Genomic DNA, 20,634 nt, shown 5'->3' with positions numbered 1-20,634 from the left:
CTGGTTATGTGGATAAGGTAGTTAAGGTAATGGGAGTATTTCACTTTATTAGTGGAAACAAAATATATCCGGTCAGGGCAGTCCCCTTGAGAAGGTGGTAGTGATTGTCACCTTGAACAGCTGCAGTCCATCTACTGTATGCAGACAAATAATGTTAGGGAGGGAATTCCAGGATTTTGACCCAGTAACAACGAAGGAACGGCAACATATTTCCAAGTCAGAATGGTGAGTGGGTTAGTGGGAAATTTCATGTAGTGGTGATGTTCCCATGTATCTGGTCCCCTTGTCCTTCAGGGTAGAAGTGGTTGTGGGTTTAGTAGATGTTGCCTTGGTGAATTTATGCAGTGCATCTTGTAGATAGTACCATTGCTGCTACCGGGCACTGATTGTGGAGAGAGTTTGTGAATGAGGTGCCAATCAAGTGGCCTGCTCTGTCCTGGACAATATAAAACTACTTGAATATTCTTTTGATCTGCTCTTATCCAGACAAGTAGGGAGTATTCCATCACGCTCCTGACTTGTGCCTTGTAGATGGGGGACAGGCTTTGTGGAATCAAGAGGTGAGTTACTTGCTGCAGGATTCCTAGCTTTTTGACTTGCTCTTGTGGCTACTATTTAATGTGGCAAGTCCAGTTCAGTTTCTGGTAGACAAAGACCAGGACCAGCTCGTAGTCAGTGACCAACAGCCACACCATGTTAAAAGACCCCATACACAGGTGTCTTCCAGCCTTGATGAAGATTAGGTCTGGAATATCAGGACCCTCCTGGATAACCCGAGCTGCAACAGGCCTGAACATGGCTCCATGAACATGTCCCGGAAACTTGACCACAGCGATATTGTATCTCACTCAGGGCAGTGATGTCAATGGCAGGAGAGGGTAAGCTGGCAGTTACACCCCCTTCTGAGAGGGTAAAACTGATAAAGGATGCTGAATTCCTCCGGGGATTTCTCCATTAAAAGCAAACACAGTCACCAGAACATGGAGCCATCCCCTTCCCCTCCTTGATTGGTAAGGAATGTGTAGGGAATGTCCTGCTGGTGAAATTCCTCGAGCATGGCCTGGTCATAATGGGCACACTGTTTTGTAAAAGATAATTCCAAGACCTCATGGCAACATGTTTGGTCTAGACATTGACAGTTATTTAATCATGTCATTGTCTGGAACAAGGGGCTGCAAGAGCATTTGCATCTTTTATGACCTTAAGAATGGATGGTGGGTGCAGAAAATCCAGGAACTTGCTGACAGCCATGATGTGTATGGGTTCTTCAGTGTAGTCAAGATAATATATGGCCTAAACACCCAGTAATGTAGTCTACTGAGAGCTATGAACAGAGTGGTGCTTATCATTCATGCATCAACTGCAATCTAGCAGGACTGTTATTGCATGAAAGCTCATCCCCATTTTAGACCATGTTAATTTGATCAAACCTAGAATACTGAATAATTTTGGTCCCCTTTTCTAAGGAAAAGGGGTCGTGAAGGGGTCGTACAGCAGGTCGTGAAGAAGGCTAATAGCATGCTGGCCTTCGTAACAAGAGGGATTGAGTATAGAAGCAAAGAGGTGCTTCTGCAGCTGTACAGGGCCCTGGTGAGACCACACCTGGAGTACTGTGTACAGTTCTGGTCTCCAAATTTGAGGAAAGACATTCTGGCTATTGAGGGAGTGCAGCGTAGGTTCACGAGGTCAATTCCTGGAATGGCAGGATTGCCTTACACGGAAAGACTGAAGCGACTGGGCTTGTATACCCTTGAGTTTAGAAGACTGAGAGGGGATCTGATTGAAACGTATAGGCTTATGAAAGGATTGGACACTCTGGCAGGAGGGAACATATTTCCGTTGATGGGGGAGTGCCGAACCAGAGGACACAACTTAAAAATACGGGGTAGACCATTTAGGACAGAGATGAGGAGAAACTACTTCACACAGAGAGTGGTGGCTGTGTGGAATGCTCTGCCCCAGAGGGCAGTGGAGGCCCAGTCTCTGGATTCTTTTAAGAAAGAATTGGATAGAGCTCTTAAAGATAGTGGAGTCAAGGGGTATGGAGATAAGGCTGGAACAGGATACTAATTAGGAATGATCAGCCATGATCATATTGAATGGCGGTGCAGGCTCGAAGGGCAGAATGGCCTACTCCTGCATCTATTGTCTATTGTCTATTGTCTATTGTCTATTGAAAGACATACTGACATTGGAAGTGGTCCACAGAAGGTTCATTTTAAGTTGATTCTGGTTTGAAGGGATTTTCTTATGAAGAGAAGTTGAGTATATAGGATTATAACTCATTGGCATTTAGAGTGGGAGACAATCTTACTGAAACATACAAATTCATAAGAGTTTGACAGTTAGATGCATAAAGATTGATTGTTCCTGTGGAACAATCAAGGACCATAAAGTATAATCTCAAAGAAAGGGGTCACCCATTTAAGAATGGGAGATGAGAAGGAATCTCTTCATTTAAAGGTTGTCTATCTGTGGAATGTTTACCAGTCGAGGCTGGGTCATTTATGTATGTTAAAGCTGAGAGATGTTTTAACCAGTAGGGGAATCGAAGGTTATAGGGTTAAGGTGGGAAGTTGGGCTGATGATTATCAGATTGGCCATGATCTCATTAAACACTGCAGTGCAACCGATGACCTGAATGGCCTACGTCTGCCTCAGTGTCATGTGGGGTCTATGTGTCGTATAACAATACTCCACCCCTTATCCGTCAAGCTATGGTAGAGCTCATTAGATTAGATTACTTAGTGTGGAAACAGGCCCTTCGGCCCAACAAGTCCACATTGACCTGCTGAAGTGCAACCCACTCAGACCCACATTTCCGCTACATTTACCCCTTCACCTAACACTATAGGCAATTTTCAGCCAGGCCAATTCACCTGACCTGCACATTTTTTGGATTGTGGGAGGAAACCGGAACACCCAGAGGAAACCCACACAGACACGGGGAGAATGTGCAAACTCCACACAGTCAGTTGCCTGAGGTGGGAATTGAACCCGGGTCTCTGGCGCTGTGAGGCAGCAGTGCTAACCACTGTGCCACCGTGCCGCCGTGCCGCCCCAGCTCATCTACAAGACCAGATGGAAACTATTGAACCTGTTTTGCCTTCAGTCTAGAGTCAATAGCACCTCAGCCTCTGTCACCAAGCTGCAGAATGCAGATGACACTAATAGGTGTGCAGACTAAGGTAAAGCTCCAAATGATCCTTAGTGCACTTACAGAGGCAGATGTGAACATAGGCCTTGGGCAAGTATCTGGAAGATAAAGGTCCTCAACAGAGGAACTTCTAATATCCAGCATTCGATTATCCAAACAAGATTGCGAGGCCCTGATGCTTGGCTAAACTGCGTTATCCAGCATTTGATTATCAGAACAAAATATTCCCGCCTGTGTTGGTCGGATAATCGTGGTTCCTCTGTATTATAAAAATGCAGATGCAAGAGATCTAAACAAAAACAAATTGCTGGAGAAGCTCGGCAGGTCTGGCAGCATCTCTGGGAAGAAAGCAAAGTTAATGTTTTGAGTTTAGTGCTTCTTCTACAGAGCTGATGCTAGCTGGGAAGGAGTGGTGTTTATGCTGAAGATGAGATTTGGGGAGGTGAGGGGGTGGGTGTAGGGGAGTGCAGAGGTGAGCAGATATGTGGAGACAAAACCCAGAGAGAGACATGAAAAGGGCAGGCAAATGAAGAGAAGCTGAATAAGTGATAATGAGTTGAGTGTGGGTGAGAATGGGGATGGCTATGCTGAAGGTCGTCTGTGTCATACAGAACCATGGAAGGACGGAATCAGACTCTCTAACATTTGTTGAACTCTATGTTGAGTCCTAGAGGCTGCAGGTGCCCAAATGGAAAATGAGATGCTGTTCTTCAAGCTTCAAAGTCCTCGATTAGCCTGTTCCATCATGGAATGGTCTGCTTTGGATCTTGGTGTCCCCAGTCTTTCTGGCACCAGCTAAATGAAGAATGTTTCCTTTCACAATCTGCCTTCTTGCATCTCCGAATGAAGATGAGTAAAAGATTGCACTAATTACAGCAAGTTTCAGCCCCTGAGAAATATCCCAATGAAGTGTTTAGTGCTTCAAATGCTTTTGGTATTGCTGATAAGTTTTGGGAAGATTTAACTTGGAGTGTTTTTGGAACTAATCCTCTCCAGTCTATCCCTTGCTTCTCCAGCTTCTCACCACTCACCCCCTTCACACCCAATGTCCCAGACAGGGACATGGAAGTTGTTAGCTGCATCAGCCTTGGGTCATGTTTAACTCCAGTGTCCCCTCTGCTATAGGATTTTTAAAAAAAAACAAAACAGCTAATACTATGATGCTGGAGGCTTTGATGCTTTATTTTTTTTAAAATTCACTCATGGGATGAGGATGTTGCTGGCTAGGCCAGCAATTATTGCCCAGAGGGTAGTTAAGAGTCAATCACATTGCTGTGGGTGTGGAGTCACATATAGGGCAGACCAGGTAAGGATGGCAGTTTCCTTCCCTAAAGCACATTAGTGAACCAGATGGAGTTTGCCTGACAATCAAATATTTATTGAATTCAAATTCCACCGTCATGGTGAGATTCCTTGCAAGGATTACCTGGGTCTCTGGATTAACAGTACAGCGATAATACCACTAGACCATTGCCTCACCAAAAAAGTATACATTAGTGCTGCTGTGATTAGGCTGACTATGACACTGTGTTATTAAACCTGAATACACTGAGATTACTTTTATCAGATCTTACTCTTTTTTTAAAAAAACTTGCATATATGAGACCATAAGACAATAAGTAATAGGAACAGGAGTAGGCCAGTTAGCCCCTTCAACCTGCTCTGCTATTCAATAGCATTGTTGCTGGTCTGACACTCATTCCATCACTTCCCTGTCCTTTCCCCATAACCCTTGACACTCCTCTGATCAAGAATCTCTCTCGTAACCTTTAATATACAGAAGGACTCTGCCCCAACAGCTGTCTGTGGCAGGGAATTCCAAGATACTCAACCCTCTGAGAGAAGCAATTTCAGCTCATCTCAGTCTTAGATTGGCGCCCCTTTATTCTGAGACAATGCCCCCTGGTCCTAGCCTCTCCCATGAGGGGAGACGTGGTCTCAGCAATTACCTTGTCAAGCCCCTTAAAAATCCGCTACGTTTCAATGAGATTAATTCGCCTTCTTCTAAATTCCAATGAGTCGACTCCCAACCTGCTTAACCTTTTCTCACAAGACAATCCCTCCTGACCAGGATCACCCAAGTGAGCCTTTGCTGAACTACCTCCAATTAAATGATCTCTTTCCTTAAATAAGGAAACCAAAGCTGCTCTCAGTACTCCAGATGTGGTCTCGCCAGCCCCTGGTACAGTTACAGTAAGCCTTCCCTACTCTTGTATTCCAAATCCCTTGAAATTAGGGCCAGCATTCCATGAGCCCTTCCTGATTACCTGCTGCCCCCGTGTGCTAGCTTTATATTTCATGCACAAATATCCCAAAGTCCAGGTGTGTTGCAGCTTTCTGCAGGTTTTCTCCACTTAGTCTGCTAAATAATAGTCTGTTCTGTGTTCTCCCTTCCCAAAATGAACAGCTTCACATTTTCCCACATCTTGTGACCCTTCCTCAGAATGGGATTCTAAGGAAGGGCTTTGGACCCGAAATGTTAACACTGAGTTCTTCTACAGATGCCACCAGACCTGCTGAGCTTTTCCAGAAATTTCTGGGGTTTTTTTGATTTCCGGCACCTGTAGTTCTTTCAGTCTGTCTCAACTATTTGTTTCTCTCTCTCTCTCTCTCTCTCTCTCTCTCTCTGTCTCTCAACTAGCCTCTCTACCTATTTTTGTCATCTGCAAATTTGGCTACAGTATGTTCACTTCCTCCTTCCAAGTCATTAATACATATTGTAAACAGTTGTGGTTTCAGCACTGATCCCTGTGGAGCCCACTGGCTACAGGTTGACAACAGGGTAACAGAACCTCTTGTATCCACTCGCTTTATTCTGCCCATGAGTCCATTCTCTATTCATGTCAATATACAATCTCCAACACCAGGGGCTCTATGTTATGATGTAACCTTTTTTGTGAGGTACCTTGTCAAAGGCCTTCTAGAAGTCCCAAAAACAACACGTCTCCTTGTTCACCTCTGTCCTTTCTGGTTGAGACTTCCTCAAAAACTCTAATAAATTAGTCTGACATGATTTTTCTTTCATGAAGTCATGCTGACTCTGATTAGATCATGACTTTCCAAATGTTCTGCTGTTTCCTCCTTGATAATTGATTCTAATACTTTTCTAACAATAGATGTTAGGCTTGTTGCCTATAGTTACCCAATTTTTGCCTTCCTCTCCTTTTCTAATCCTCTGTACTTCTCCAGAATCCAAGAGCTTTTGGAAAAATTGCATCCACATTCTCTGTAGCTACCTTTTTTAATCATCCTACAATGCAAGCCATCAGGCTGGGAACTTATTTACCTTGAGTTCTATTATTTCAGGTATCCTACGTATTCAAAACTTGGTTCAGCTCACTACGGACTGTCACACTGCAACTGTTTGGTCAGTGGGTAGATGCTGAGTGAAGCTCTGGCTGACTAGTTCACTGTGAATAAATATATATAAATACAAGGGAAGTGATTTCATTTGTATTGGCAAAGATTGACATTATTGCTCTTAGGTAAAAACAATGACTGCAGATGCTGGAAACCAGATTCTGGATTAGTGGTGCTGGAAGAGCACAGCAGTTCAGGCAGCATCCAAGGAGCAGTAAAATTGACATTTCGGGCAAAAGCCCTTCCATATTGCTCTTAGCTCTACTACTGCTTCTCATTGTTAGGAGTGATGACTTACTGACTTACCACTGTCATACATGAAGACAAACACTGTCCCTTGCTAATTTGTTGGCAATGCTTCATTTAGTTGAGTATTTGAAATGTTACTGCAAATTAGATTAATCCCCTTCTGCTAACACATTTCCTTAAATTCACATCTGATTTATTTTAACTCTCTGCAATAGTTGTGATAATTTAACTTCAATTTCTTTTGTAAATCAAGTTCTATGGGAGTTCAGTCTTTCTATTTTTCCTGCATTGGTCAAACAACTTTATCACAATTTAATCTTTAATAAGTCCATTATTAGACCCTTTATTAATTGGGTAGATCTGCATTACCTGGCTGTTGAACAACAACTTGTAGGAACACAGACCAGGACAGCTGACTAAGTTCTGTGCTGCAGTAATGGAAGGGAAAATTCTAAAGGATGTCTAACGTCCTCAGTAGGTGTTCCTCACTGTGGTTCATTCAGGTGAAACAGCCAGATATCCATCCAAAGTGACCATAATTGTTCTAAGTACTATAAGTGTTAGCATCATGTTTCTTTTTGCTTTCAAATTAGAAAGAATCCTGTCATGAAGTAGAGCTGCTATTGAGAGAAAATCAACATTTACTCAGTGGCTCAAAGTCCAAGAATGCTGGAGAAACTCAACAGGTCTGACAGCATCTGTGAAGAGAGAAATAAAGTTAGTAATTCAACATTAACTTTTGACTTTCTTTTAGTGTTCTGAAGAAAAATCATACCAGACTCAAAATGTTAACTCTGTTTCTATCTCCACAGATGCTGCCAGACCTGCTGAGCTTCTCCAGTATTTTCTGTTTGTTTTAGATTTCCATCATCTACAATGTTGTTTTAGTTGCTTAATGACTATTTGTTTATTTTCTTCTATTTCTTCAAAGACCGCAGTTTCCCCCCAGACGTGGTCGACGATGCCCTCCACCGTATCTCCTCCACTTCCCGCTCCTCCCCCCTTGAGCCCCGCCCCTCCAATCGCCACCAGGACAGAACCCCACTGGTCCTCACCTTCCACCCCACCAACCTCCATATACATCGTATCATCCATCGTCATTTCTGCCACCTCCAAACGGATCCCACCACCAGGGATATATTTCTCTCCCCAACCCTATCAGCATTCCAAAAACACCACTCCCTCCATGACTCCCTTGTCAGGTCCACACACCTCCGCCCACCGCCCCCCCCCCCCCCCCCCACCAACCCAACCTCCACTCCCGGCACCTTCCCCCTCAACCGCAAGAAATGCAAAACTTGTGCCCACACCTTGCCCCCCCCTTACTTCCCTCCAAGGCCCCAAGGGATCCTTCCATATCCACCACAAATTCACCTGCACCTCCACACACATGATTTACTGCATCCGCTGCACCCGATGTGGCCTCCTCTATATTGGGGAGACAGGCCGCCTACTTGCGGAACATTTCAGAGAACACCTCTGGGACACCAGCACCAACCAACCCAACCACCCCGTGGCTCAACACTTCAACTCCCCCTCCCACTCCCCCAAGGACATGCAGGTCCTTGGACTCCTCCATCGCCAGACCATAGCAACATGACGGTTGGAGGAAGAGCACCTCATCTTCTGCCTGGGAACCCTCCAACCACAAGGGATGAACTCTGATTTCTCCAGTTTCCTCATTTCCCCTCCCCCCACCTTGTCTCAGTCAAATCCCTCGAACTCAGCACCGCCTTCCTAACCTGCAATCTTCTTCCTGACCTCTCCGCCCCTACCCCCACTCTGGCCTATCACCCTCACCTTAACCTCCTTCCACCCTCAGCTTAACCTCCTTTCCAACTCCCCTCCCCCAAGTCCCTCCTCCCTACCTTTTATCTTAGCCTGCTGGACACACTTTCCTCATTCCTGAAGAAGGGCTCATGCCCGAAATGTCGATTCTCCTGCTCCTTGGATGTTGCCTGACCTGCTGCGCTTTTCCAGCAACACATTTTCAGCTCTGATCTCCAGCATCTGCAGTCCTCACTTTCTCCTTCTTCTATTTATGTCTTTATATGTTTGTTCTTTCTCCACAGACTCCTGAGTTCTTTCAGTGTTGGCCAGGTGCTGTAACTTCGGGGGAAGCAGGCTCCTCACAAGAGTAGGTACAGCTCTAGGCAGCAAGAGTGTATTGGGAGGGGTCACAATCACAATTACACTCGACAACTGGAGTTTCATGTTATTTTTATAAACTCCAATTCAAAACTTGACAGTTTACCAAAACTCTTACACTGGATATAAAATGAAATTCATTTACTGCATAGGTCTCTTTTTGAATGGAAGGATTTCCCCCAGTCTAGGTTTTGATGGATCTGCTCTTTCTTGATTATCGCACACCTTTTTCTTTTTGCATCCTTTGTACATGCTGACTTTCATGGTATTTTGCAGTTTCTAAATGTCACCTGATACCTTGCCTTATCGTATTCTGCAACCATCTTGGGCAGACTGTTCAAAAGTGAAGTATTTAGAAACATAAAAAATAGCAGTGAGCCATTGGGCCCTTCACACCTGCCCCGCCATTCAATATGATTATGGTTACTTATCCAACTCAGTCCCCTGTTCCCATTTTCACCCCATACCCTTTGATCCCTTTAGCCCTAAGAACTATATCTCTTATTTGAATATATTCAATGTTTTGTCTTCAACCACTTACTGTCGCAGAGAAATCCTCTCTGGGTGAAGATATTTCTCCTTTACTCAATCCTAAATGGCCAATCCTTAGGATCTGACCACTGGTTCTGGACACTTTTTAGTCATTGGGAACATCCTGCACTTACCCTGGTTACCCCCAAATTCTTCGAAACGCTAGTGAATATGGTCCTGAACAATCCAATCTTTCTTCATTGGCCATTCCAGGAATCATTCCCTCCATGGCCAGGACATCCTTTCTCAGATAAGGTGACCAAAACTTCATGCAATACTCCAGGTGTGGCCTTACCAAGGCCCTGTACGACTGCAGAATGGTATTCCTGCTTCTGTACTCTCCTCCTCTTCCTGTGAAGGCCATGATAGCTTTTACAGCCATCATCACCTGCTGCACTTTCATGCTTGCTTTCACCAACTGGTACAGGTCTTATTGCATTTACCACTTTCCCAAACTGTAGCAATTCAGATCATCTACCTTGTTGGTTTTGCTACCAAAATGGATAACGTCATTCACATTTATGCTTCATCTGCCATGCACTCACTCAACTTATGTAAATCACACTGAAGCATTTCTGCATCCTCCTCACAGTTCACTCCCACCCAACGTTGTGTCCTCTACACATTTGGAGATATTACGTTTAGTTCCCTTATCTAAATCATTAACATATATTGTGAATAGCTGGTCCAAGCATTGATCCTTGTGGTACCCACACTGTGTAGAAATGGTCCATTTATTCTTACCACTTGTTTCATATTTGCACTCAAGTCCCCAGCAGTATTTGTGACTGTATTTTCTAGCAGGAGTTACTGACTGATGATCAGAAGCAGGGATCCAGCCTGATTCATCAGAGACCAAAATAAACTCTCTACTAACTGAAGCCAGCCCAGACTAAGGATAACCTCATATGGTTCAACCTCTCATCAGGTTACTTGCAGTAAATTATACATCATCATCTGCAGATTGCACAGCACCATACAAGTGGTTCCACTGCAGATGGAGCCTATCAACAATGTGCCAGCTCTCTACAAGAGTACTTCAGCTAGTCACACTGCCCTGTCCTTTCTCCATAGTCCTGAAAATGTTCATTCTCTCTATCTCTCTCTCTCTCTCTCTCTCTCTACTCATTGAATTCATTTTTCAAAGTAACAATTGAATCCATCTGCAGCCTGTGTATTCTGGATCCTAATCACTCCCTACATGAAGAAACATTTGCCTCAATGTCACTACTGGTTCTTTTACCAGTGTCATTAAATCAGCATCTTGTAGTTTTTGACCCTTCCACCAACATCTGTCTAGCTACCCTGCTAAGACATCTTATAATTTTGAGTAACTCTGTGAAAATCCCTCTGTTTTCACTTCAGAAATGATGTGAAGGAGCTGGTATTGGACGGGGGTGGACAAAGTTAAAAATCACAACACCAGGTGATAGTCCGATGGGTTTATTTGGAAGCATTAGCTTTCGGAGTGCTGCTCCTTCATCAGATGGTTGTGGAGTATAGGACACAGAATTTATAGCAAAAGATTACTGTGTCATGCAACTGAAATGATATATTGAACAAACCTGGATCGTTGTTAAGCATTTCATCTTTTAGAATGTTTTGGTCCATTAATAATAAATCTCAGAAGTTCTTTTCAGTCACTTTCTCAAGATAACTTAAGGTTTTATAACAAAAAGTGACATCTCAACTCAGACAATGCATTAAAGGTGTGAGGTTAGAGTCTGTCTGTATCCCCATTTTGAGTCAGACTGGTTCTATTTCCAAAGTAGGAATTTACAAAATATTGCATGGATTGACTGCCTGCAGGTTGTGCATTTTATTTGAACAAAATAGAATGTATCTGCAAATATAGTTCTACAAATGCAAATTAATCTCGTAGACTTATGTGAATACATATGTGTGAGTGCACATGAGTGTTTGCGTGTATGAAAGCTTGGTAAAGTGCGTGGGTGTGATGGAGTACAAGCCTGAGGGGGTGGGCGGGGTGGGTGTATGTGTGTATGAGAGAGGGTCTGTGTGGGAGTACATAAGTGTGTGTGTGTCTGTGTGTGTGTGTGTGTGTGTGTGTGTGTGTGTCTGTGTCTGTGTCTGTATATAGTGTAGTGGGGTTACCTGTAGTGTGACATGAACACAAGGTCCTGGTTGAGGTCCTCATGGGTTCTGAACTTGCTGGGCCACCTTCTGTTATTGCTTGTCCCAAAGTCCTCCTTGGAGGATGGTCACCCGATGATCCGAGGCTGAGGGGTGTTCCTTCCCAGTTGGGAGCACTTCAGTGGTCAGGGACATTAACACACTCGCACTCCTGCAGGCTCTCTGTCATACGCTCACACACACCCTTCATAGACTTATACCCCTTTACACTCAACACATACACACACTCACACACTTTCACAGACACTCACACCCGCACCTCCCACCACCACACAGAATCCATATAAATTTGTTGGGTGAATTTGTACTTGCAGAATTACATTTTATTTTGTTCAAAAACTGCATGAATGCATGTAAGATTCTGTAAGTCCATTTTTTAGAAATAGAATCAGTCTAAACATTGGGGCACAGCCAGCCTCTCACAGAGCACCTCACACCTTCAATGCATTATCTGAGCCAACATGGCACCTATTGTTAAAGTTCACTTGAGAATATAACTTTTAGAAAAGTTCTGGGATTTACATAGGAAAGAACTGAAACCAACATGGTCATTTGAAAAGATGAGAGACTTAACAAACAATCCAGGTCTTTTTCAATATATCATTTAAGTTGCATCACAGTGTAAACTTTTGCTATAAATTCTGTGTCTTATAATCTTATACTCCATAACCATATGATGAAGGAGTAGTGCTCTGAAAGCTAGTGCTTCCAAATAAACCTGTTGGCCTATAGCCTGGTGCTGTGATTTTTAACTTTTGTCCACCTCCGTCCAACATTGGCTCCTCCAAATCCTCATTTATAGGTATGCTGCTGCTGGCATGCTATCCTGAAACCTTAATTGAACTAAGGTTGATTCTCCAGCTTGCTGGTAATGGTGGAGTGAGGGATATGGTGAACCACAAGGTGACAGATTGTGAGTGAATACAACTCTTCTGCTCATGGTCCACAGTACCTCACAGACAATAGGTTTTGAGTTGGTGGACCTAAATCTACTGATATTATAGCTCCTTTCTCAAGTTAGACAAAATGGTACATAGTACTCCAGATGTAGTCTCACCAACGCCTTAAATTAATTGTAGCAAACCCTCTTTAGTTTTGCATTTCCTTCTTCTCACAATAAACAACATTTCATTAGCTACGCTTGCCATGCCAGCATCCTAGCTTTTTATGTATAAAGCCATCCAGATCCCCCTCTGTTTAAGTAATATTCTGTTTTTCTATTTTTCTTGCAGAAGTGCTTAGATTTTCTCACATGAGATTCCACCTGCCAATTTTTCCCCACATATTTAATTTATCTAAATTGCACAGTTGAACTCTGTCTTCCACACAATTTAATTTTCTTAAATTTACAGATGACATAAAATTAATAATCACACATTTGGTCCCTTCAAACAAGTGATGTATGTAAATTGTAAATAATTGCTGCATTGATCCCAATGGCACGCCATGTTTGAACCTTTGTTCTGGCTTTGCCTATATTTTTTCCACCTCTCCTCTGAACTTTCTCACGTAATGTCAACCTGACCTTTATTCCAAGCTAAAATAAAAGCCAAGTACTGCAGATGTTGGAAATCTGAAAAAAAAGGCAAAGTGCTAGAGAAACTCAGCAGATCTGGCAGTCTTTAGAGAGGGAAAAACAAAATTAATGTTCCAAGTCTGATGTAACTCTAAAGATATGACTTCGTTCTGAAGAAGAAACTTATTGGACTCATTGTTGATTCTGTTTCCTCTCTCCATGAATGCTGCCTCAGTTTTCTCAGCATGTTGTTTTATTTTTATCATGTGCTCCTTTATTTTCTGTTTCATTATCGGGGAACATGAGCTTTAGGTGCCCTACTATTTTCCCCTCCTTGGAATGTATCCTCCCCTCAACTGCATTTAAGTTATATTCCCTTTTTAAAAAACATCATTGATTTATTGCATTTTTGTTTATCAATTTTTTTTTCCATTCCAAATTATCACGGACAGATATGTTCTCATCCCAGTGAAATTGATGTCTTCTAATTCAATATTTTTGTGACCGACCACTACTTATAATTTTCTATAGCTAATCAAAAATAGCTATATTTCCTACTGACACTTCTGTCACCTCATTTCCCAAGGACCAGAACAATTGCTAGCCTCCCCCCTCATCCGGTCAGAAATCTACTGTTCAAGAAAACTGTACAGAGCATACTTCTGAAAGTTTTGTCCTGACCTTTGCATGGCTCATTACCACTACTGTTTCATTTCTTAATGGCCCGTGAATTTTCCTGTAAGTTTACTTAGCTGTATTTCCCAGTATTTGCTGGCTCGTAGCCTCCACATGTAGTGTACAGGTACCTCTTATTTGGTTAGTTAAGGTACAATAGATTCACCCTTAACTCTCCAGGATATCTTCTCCAACAACATAATAGGTTATTTAAAGAAACATGGGGATGGCAGTATTGATTATTCCCCTTACTTTTCCTGAACATTGTGTGTTCAGAAACATTTAGCACCCAGTCCCGTCCTTTTTGAACCAAGTCTGCATTATTGTTGTGACACGCTATTCCCATACAGTTATTTGTTCCTTGTCAGTCTTGAATTCTGCACTTGCGTTTACAGTGCACGTATGTAACATTAACTTAAACCTTGTTGTATTCCAGGTCACTCTGACCCCACATAACACCTTAATCTTTCTTCCTCTAATGCTCTCTGTCTCCCAATCCTTTGTGCATCTTCTTTAAATAAATAAAGCACACAGATTGTATATCGAACGACTGAAACTCAAAGCACTGACTCACATTGGGATGTAGGTGTATTTGTTTTGCTTTCCACTTAGAACATACCATGAATCAGAAACTATCAGGTGACATTGACCAGAATCCTAACTCCCTTTCGTGGTTGCTCTGCGTCCTCTGTTGGCAGACTGACAGGAAGAATGTTAACTGCAGTGTCTTCAAGTTCCAAATAAACGTTATATCAAAGAACGTCCTTTTTGTTTTATGACGTAATCCATGGTATGAGACCTATGTATGTTGGGTGTGACTGACGGACTGATTGTTTCCACAGGAAGCAGTGCTGGGTTCAGGGACTTTGTTGTCATTGTTTACGAATTAAACCTGTATCCTTATTTTGCAGTGTGAAACCTTTCATCCAACAACCATTTGCTGTTCAACCAAATGTAAACCATTCCCCACTCTTGGGTAAGAAAGGTTACCCTGGTGTTATACAGTCTTAATTTGGTGCTGCTTTGTGACTTTTCTTGCTATGCAGTATTGGGTTAATGGTGCTGTTACTCATTGATCCTATTGTGCACTAACATTTTCCTCAATGTTTGACTGATTGACTGACTAAAGCAAATTGTCAGATCTCTACTGCAATTGACTCAGATCAGCTAACTCAGTGCATTATTTTTAATTTGAGAGTGTGGTGTTGGAAAAGCACAGTTGGTCAGGCCGTGTCAGAGCCGCAGGAGAATCGACATTTTGATCATAAGCCCTTCATCTCAAAATGTTGATTCTCCTGCTCTTTAGATGCTGCCTGATCTGCTGTATTTTTCCAGCCCCACACTCAACTCAACTCTGATCTCCAGCATCTGCAGACCTCACTTTCTCTGCATTATTGTAATTGCTTTCAACCTGAGAGAAGGTCAGTAATTCCTGACTAACACAGGCAGACTGGCTGGTTACTAAATTAAATTATATAATTTGCTGAAAGAGTAAAACCTACTAGACACTGATGCCAGAGCCACGGAAAACCTGGATTAATAGATTTAGAATTGTTTTTCTCCCTTGCAGAATATGACAATACTTGTGTTGGTCTTTCACCAGCAGCTTGGCAGGGTCACTGCATTGGATCTACAAAGATCAGGCTTGTGGAATTCTCTGCTTTCATGGAGCAGCAAAGGGATCCAGATACTGTAAGTGCACATTTGTTAGTCATCTTGTAATGTTGGGTGAGAGATGGTTGAAAATCTGGCCTAGGCAAAGACTTTTGGAAATGTTTAAAGATATTAGTGTTGCTATATTTGCAATATGTGCTTCACTCTGCTGTTATTAATGCATCTTTCTCCTTCTCCATTGCTGCTGATGACCTGTAGAGTTTGCCATTGCCATCTCTATCCATACTAACACATCTCCTCCCACCAATAACATGAGCTGTTGTCTTCTGGAGTAATTTTTTAATGTAGCATTTTTGTTGAATGTCTTTTAAATGTCCAAGTATGTGACATCCCTGCTTGCTACATTCATAAACCACTCCAATAAATTAGTCACCTATGATTTCCTTTTCACAAAACTGTTGAATCTCCATGATTTTCTATTAAGATTTTCTAAGTGTCCTACTTCCTTAATGAATTTGAGCATTTCCTCAACAACAGATATTAGATGAACTGGCTTATAGTTTCCTTTGATCTCCCTCCATCCTTATAGATATTATATTGTGGTTTTCCAATCTGCTAAGACCTTTCCAGAATTTAAGGAGTTTTGAAAGAATACAACTAATGCAGTCACTACCTCTGCTGCCCCACTCATTTCTGACCCTAGGCCCATGGGACACTCAGCCTTAAATTGTTTCTGTTTTTTTAAGCTTTTCTCTAATGATGACTGTTTGAAGATTTTAACTTTCGCCTCTTACTTTTCACCTATTCTTGGGATAGTTTGTCTTCTACGGAAGACAAAACAATATCTGAAGATAGATACAAAATACTCATTCAAAGATTCTGTCTTTCTCTTGTTTCCCAAGTTAATTTCTCAATTTCCTATTCTAAGGGAATAATGCTCACTTTAGCTGTTCCCTCCTTGTTTATAAAATTCTAGGAGAATTTACTGTCCTTTTTTTTTGCTAGTTTTCTCTCCTCCAGAATTTCAAACATTTTTCCAATCTCTGGGCTACCACTAATTCTTAAAGTTAAAAATCGCACAACACCAGGTTATAGTCCAACAGGTTTATTTGGAAGCACTAGCTTTCTGCACTGTTCTTCCATCAGGTGGAGGAGCGGGACTCTGAAAGCTAGTGCTTCCAAATAAACCTATAACCTGGTCTTGTGTGATTTTTAACTGTGTCCACCCCAGTCCAGTACTGGCACCTCCCAAGTCATGGTGACTAATTCTCAAAGTATTGTTCAACATGTTCTTCCAGTTTGGTTCCAGTATTAACCTCTTTAGTCAGTCATGGATAGTGCATCGTCTGGTAGAGTTTTTCTTCTCCACTGTATTATAATTTTGAGAAATATGAAATATCTCCTTGAATGTCTGCTACTGCATCTCCACCATCTTACCATTTAACTGATTTTCCCAGTCCACTTTAGTCAACTTTGTCTTTATACCCTTTATCTTTAAATTTATGGTTCCACATCACTCATGTATGCTTGGGCATGTATGCAATACTTATGTCTGAGTAACTTTTAAATAGAATTGTAACCATTCCTGATATTAGTTCCAGGCTTCTTCACTTATTTTAATCCTCTGTCACTGTCACCCACCTTTTACAAACATATTTAGGCATGTAGCCTGATCTTAGAACCTGTCTGTGCTGCTTTTGAATTAATATAAAATCAAATTCTGCAGGTGCTTAAAAAATTGGAAAATATTCAGGAGGTCAAGCAACGTTTATGGAGAGAAACAGGTTATGTTTTTGAAATGTTAACTCTGTTTCTCTCATCACCAATGCTGCTCGACCTGCTAAACCTTTTCAATTATTTCTGATCTTGGATTGGGTATTCCAAGAATAATATACTAGATTCTGCCCTGTCTCTGAAGATCTCAGTCTCCCTTCTTCTGACCTGGTGTAGAATCATTGGTTGATTTAAAATCGTTTAATAGCTAGTTGTGTCCTCCATTTTTAACTGAAATTTATCATGTGGAGTATTCAAACTTGTGTGTTTTCTGATCTTCCTTTTGCAGTACAATAAACATCTCTTTGTCCACATCGGTCAGTCAAGTCCTTCCTATAATGAAGCTCTACTTGAATCAGTTGACATTCGCCAAATCTATGATAAATTTCCAGAGAAGAAAGGGGGATTGAAGGAGTTGTTTGAGAAAGGAACACCAAACACCTTTTTCCTCGTAAAATTCTGGGTCAGTATAAATGATTGAGGAGCTCGGTTTGTTATTTTTTTTTTAAAAAAGCAGCGTCATCTCCTTGCATGACACACACTTTCCTCAAAGTCAACACAATGTCACAAAAGCTGAACTTTGCAGAGGCATTTGATTTGGCATTTGGATGGCTTTCTCCGACTTCATAGTGTGAAAGATTGGCATGACAAGTCTCGTCTCCATCGGCGATCAGACACAGCTCCGGCCAGAGGGATAAGATACAACTGAAAAACTTTCATGCTAAATCAAAACAAAGAAGGCAAAGTGTTTAGTTTTAATTTGCAGCTGACCAAATTCTTGGTGTTTTTTTTTTGTAGGCTGATCTTAGCATTCATACTCAAGATGAAGCAGGTATGTTCTATGGAGTCACCAGCCAGTATGAAAGTGCTGAGAACATGACCATTACCTGTTCCTCTAAGGTCTGCTCTTTTGGAAAACAAGTTGTAGAAAAAGTTGAAGTAAGTTCACTTTTTTAAGATTTGACAACTTGTAGGCTAGAAGTTTAAGTTTTCTGCATTTAGTCAGAATCACACAGCAGGAAAACAGACCCTTTGGTCCAAATCGTCCACTTTGACCAGGTTTTCCGAATTAAACTAGGCCTGTTTGGCTATATTCGACCCGTATTCCTCAATACCAATCCCGGTGCCTTTAAATGTTGTAACCCTCCATGGGGTTCTTGCACAGTTAATGCCCTTTATCTATTGTGTGAATGCTGACCTGCCTCTCGTTTATCTTTTGGGGTAGCTCCTTGGTGTGCCCAAGTGAGTACCTCCCAGGACCCATCTGTGTCACAGGTGTGGAGCACAGGGTGCAGGACCTTCTGTACTATGGCTCTATAGAAGGAAAACCAAATTGGAGTTTCAATCGCATATCCAAAGGTTTCATTCTCTGTCATACAGATGAGAGGGAAAGCTTTCCTAACATTTTATTGCAGTTTTGTTATTTCTGTTTCCTCCAAATAAGGTGGTAAATCTTGCTATTGTTTGATGGCAAAGCAAGAGCACATTGGTTTCCAGCTTTTCAGTGTTCCAGTTCCTTGTGAATTAATGTTCTTTTTCCTTCCACAGACAGAATATGCCCGGTTTGAAAATGGCCGCTTTCTGTACCGAATTCATCGTTCTCCAATGTGTGAATATTTGATTAACTTTATACACAAACTTAAGCAGCTGCCAGAGAAATACATGATGAATAGTGTCTTGGAGAATTTCACCATTTTACAGGTACAACAATTTACATAAAGGAGACATTTAATTCATCACTGTCAGTCTCTCGCTGGATCCATCCACACAGCTACCTACTTTTGTTTTCAGAATTTTTCATCTATTAATGGTTATTCCATCCTTGAGCATGGTGAATTGATTAGCTTCCATAGCCATTTGCAATGATATATACCATAATTGAGTCCTCTGTCTGAACTTTTTATTTCAGACCTAAGTATGTATGTCCATCATTGGCCAGTATGTATTGCCCTAGTTCTTTAAGACTCTCATTATTCTCCAAAATGTGAATATCCAATTAACTTTAAACTTAAGCAGCTCCCACAGCTGTATGGGATGAAATAGTGTCTTGGGGAATTTCACCATTCTGCAGATATTGTTGTTGCTAATTATAATATAAGTTCTTATCATTAGTGTTTTCCCCACTGAATCTGTATCACATGATTTCCATAATTCTAGTAACCTTTACAAAACACAATGTCCAAAACTGCACACAGTATTCTCACAAAACAACCATTTACTTTATTTCCCTATTCAACCCCTGGATTCGGATTTTATTTTTTAGCTTTAGCTTCTTTTTACATCTGTACAGCATGCCATATCTCAGACTTGTTCAGTTTCTCCCTCTGTCTTCCTTCATAGCCTAATGTTCTGGTTCTCATTGTCTCTGCCTCACTGTTCAGTTTCCATTTGAATGACTACTTTTACATTTTTCAATCTTTTCCAGGTGGTAACCAACAGAGACACACAAGAACTCCTCTTGTGTGTTGCATACGTCTTTGAAGTTTCAACTAGTGAACATGGAGCTCAGCATCACATCTATAAACTTGTGAAAGATTAGACTAAAGCCATGCTCTCAGTTTTGTACCTAAACATCGAGGAGGAGAATCTGGATCGGTTTGAGGTGCTATCTTTTTCCCATATGCCGTTCTGCGATTTCACCCACCACAAACCCAACCTCTGAGGCTGGTTTTCTGTACAATACTAAACCACTCTAGTGATCCGGTTTACAATGACAACAGCCACATCAAGCTTTTCTCGAAGGTTGCCCAGTGAAAATAAGGACATGTTTGGCTTTAACCAAATCGTAATCTTAATTTGATTGGACCGATGGAGAAGCCCCGGCAGCATTGTATTTGTCTTCCACCTTTAAGGTGTATTAAGTGATTTGACGTTTGCTGTTAGCAAATGATTCCTTTTATCTTGGTTGTTGATTAGAAATAATTATCACCTAGTTCAAACAAACTTTGGATAAAATTGGAAGAGACCCTACCAGATTGGAAGATTAAACAGTCATTCACCCTGTGTCTTGGCAAAAGTGTGTGTGTTCTGACCTCTCTGTACTTGCATACCGGTGTGGGAACAGTAAATAAATTATTTATTTGGATCAGTGTCATCTTGCTGCAACCAACCACCCTCCTACCGAAAACAACAGATTGCAATTGCTTCAATGTCCTAATGATGCAGTAACACATTTTATCTCAATAATACACAGTTGAAATACTGTAACATCGGCAGAATATTGTCAGTACTTTGGGTACTCTGGCGAGGAAGGGTTGGTTGGAATTTGGGGGTGAGGTCGGTAGTTGGCTGGTGGGGCTCTGTCCAGGGCTCTATTATTTCTGGGAGTAATGTTTCTCCCCTTATCTGTGCCTGGCAGATAGCTATCGCCATCATAGTCAGCCTAGACACAGTGATTGTTTAAACCAGAACAAGAGGTTTACTCCATTACTCCATTCATGTCCGCTTTGAATGCTGA

The 20,634-nt window shown here is 41.7% G+C and overlaps 1 protein-coding gene across 7 annotated transcripts in view; it reads left to right on the top strand.

Annotated features, from left to right (window-relative positions):
- LOC140489438 (transcriptional enhancer factor TEF-1-like) overlaps positions 1 to 20,234 on the top strand; it is an 87,478-nt gene extending 67,244 nt beyond the window's left edge. For 5 of the 7 annotated variants that reach the window (XM_072588997.1, XM_072588995.1, XM_072588994.1 and 2 more), the window contains 7 exons: positions 8,839 to 8,903; positions 14,702 to 14,766; positions 15,361 to 15,482; positions 17,467 to 17,640; positions 17,976 to 18,116; positions 18,726 to 18,878; positions 19,603 to 20,234. In XM_072588997.1, the coding sequence (XP_072445098.1) occupies positions 8,839 to 8,903; positions 14,702 to 14,766; positions 15,361 to 15,482; positions 17,467 to 17,640; positions 17,976 to 18,116; positions 18,726 to 18,878; positions 19,603 to 19,716 (834 nt within the window). In that variant the 3' untranslated portion in view covers positions 19,717 to 20,234. The remainder of the gene's footprint in view (positions 1 to 8,838; positions 8,904 to 14,701; positions 14,767 to 15,360; positions 15,483 to 17,466; positions 17,641 to 17,975; positions 18,117 to 18,725; positions 18,879 to 19,602) is intronic. The other 2 variants (XM_072588999.1, XM_072588998.1) reach the window with 2 other exon arrangements.
- Positions 20,235 to 20,634: the final 400 nt, after the last annotated feature.

The sequence above is a fragment of the Chiloscyllium punctatum genome, chromosome 18 (genome assembly GCF_047496795.1).
Source record: "Chiloscyllium punctatum isolate Juve2018m chromosome 18, sChiPun1.3, whole genome shotgun sequence".
NCBI lineage: Eukaryota > Metazoa > Chordata > Chondrichthyes > Orectolobiformes > Hemiscylliidae > Chiloscyllium > Chiloscyllium punctatum.
The sequence above is the reverse complement of the archived record's forward strand: the minus strand, read 5'-3'. Positions and strand labels throughout refer to the sequence as shown.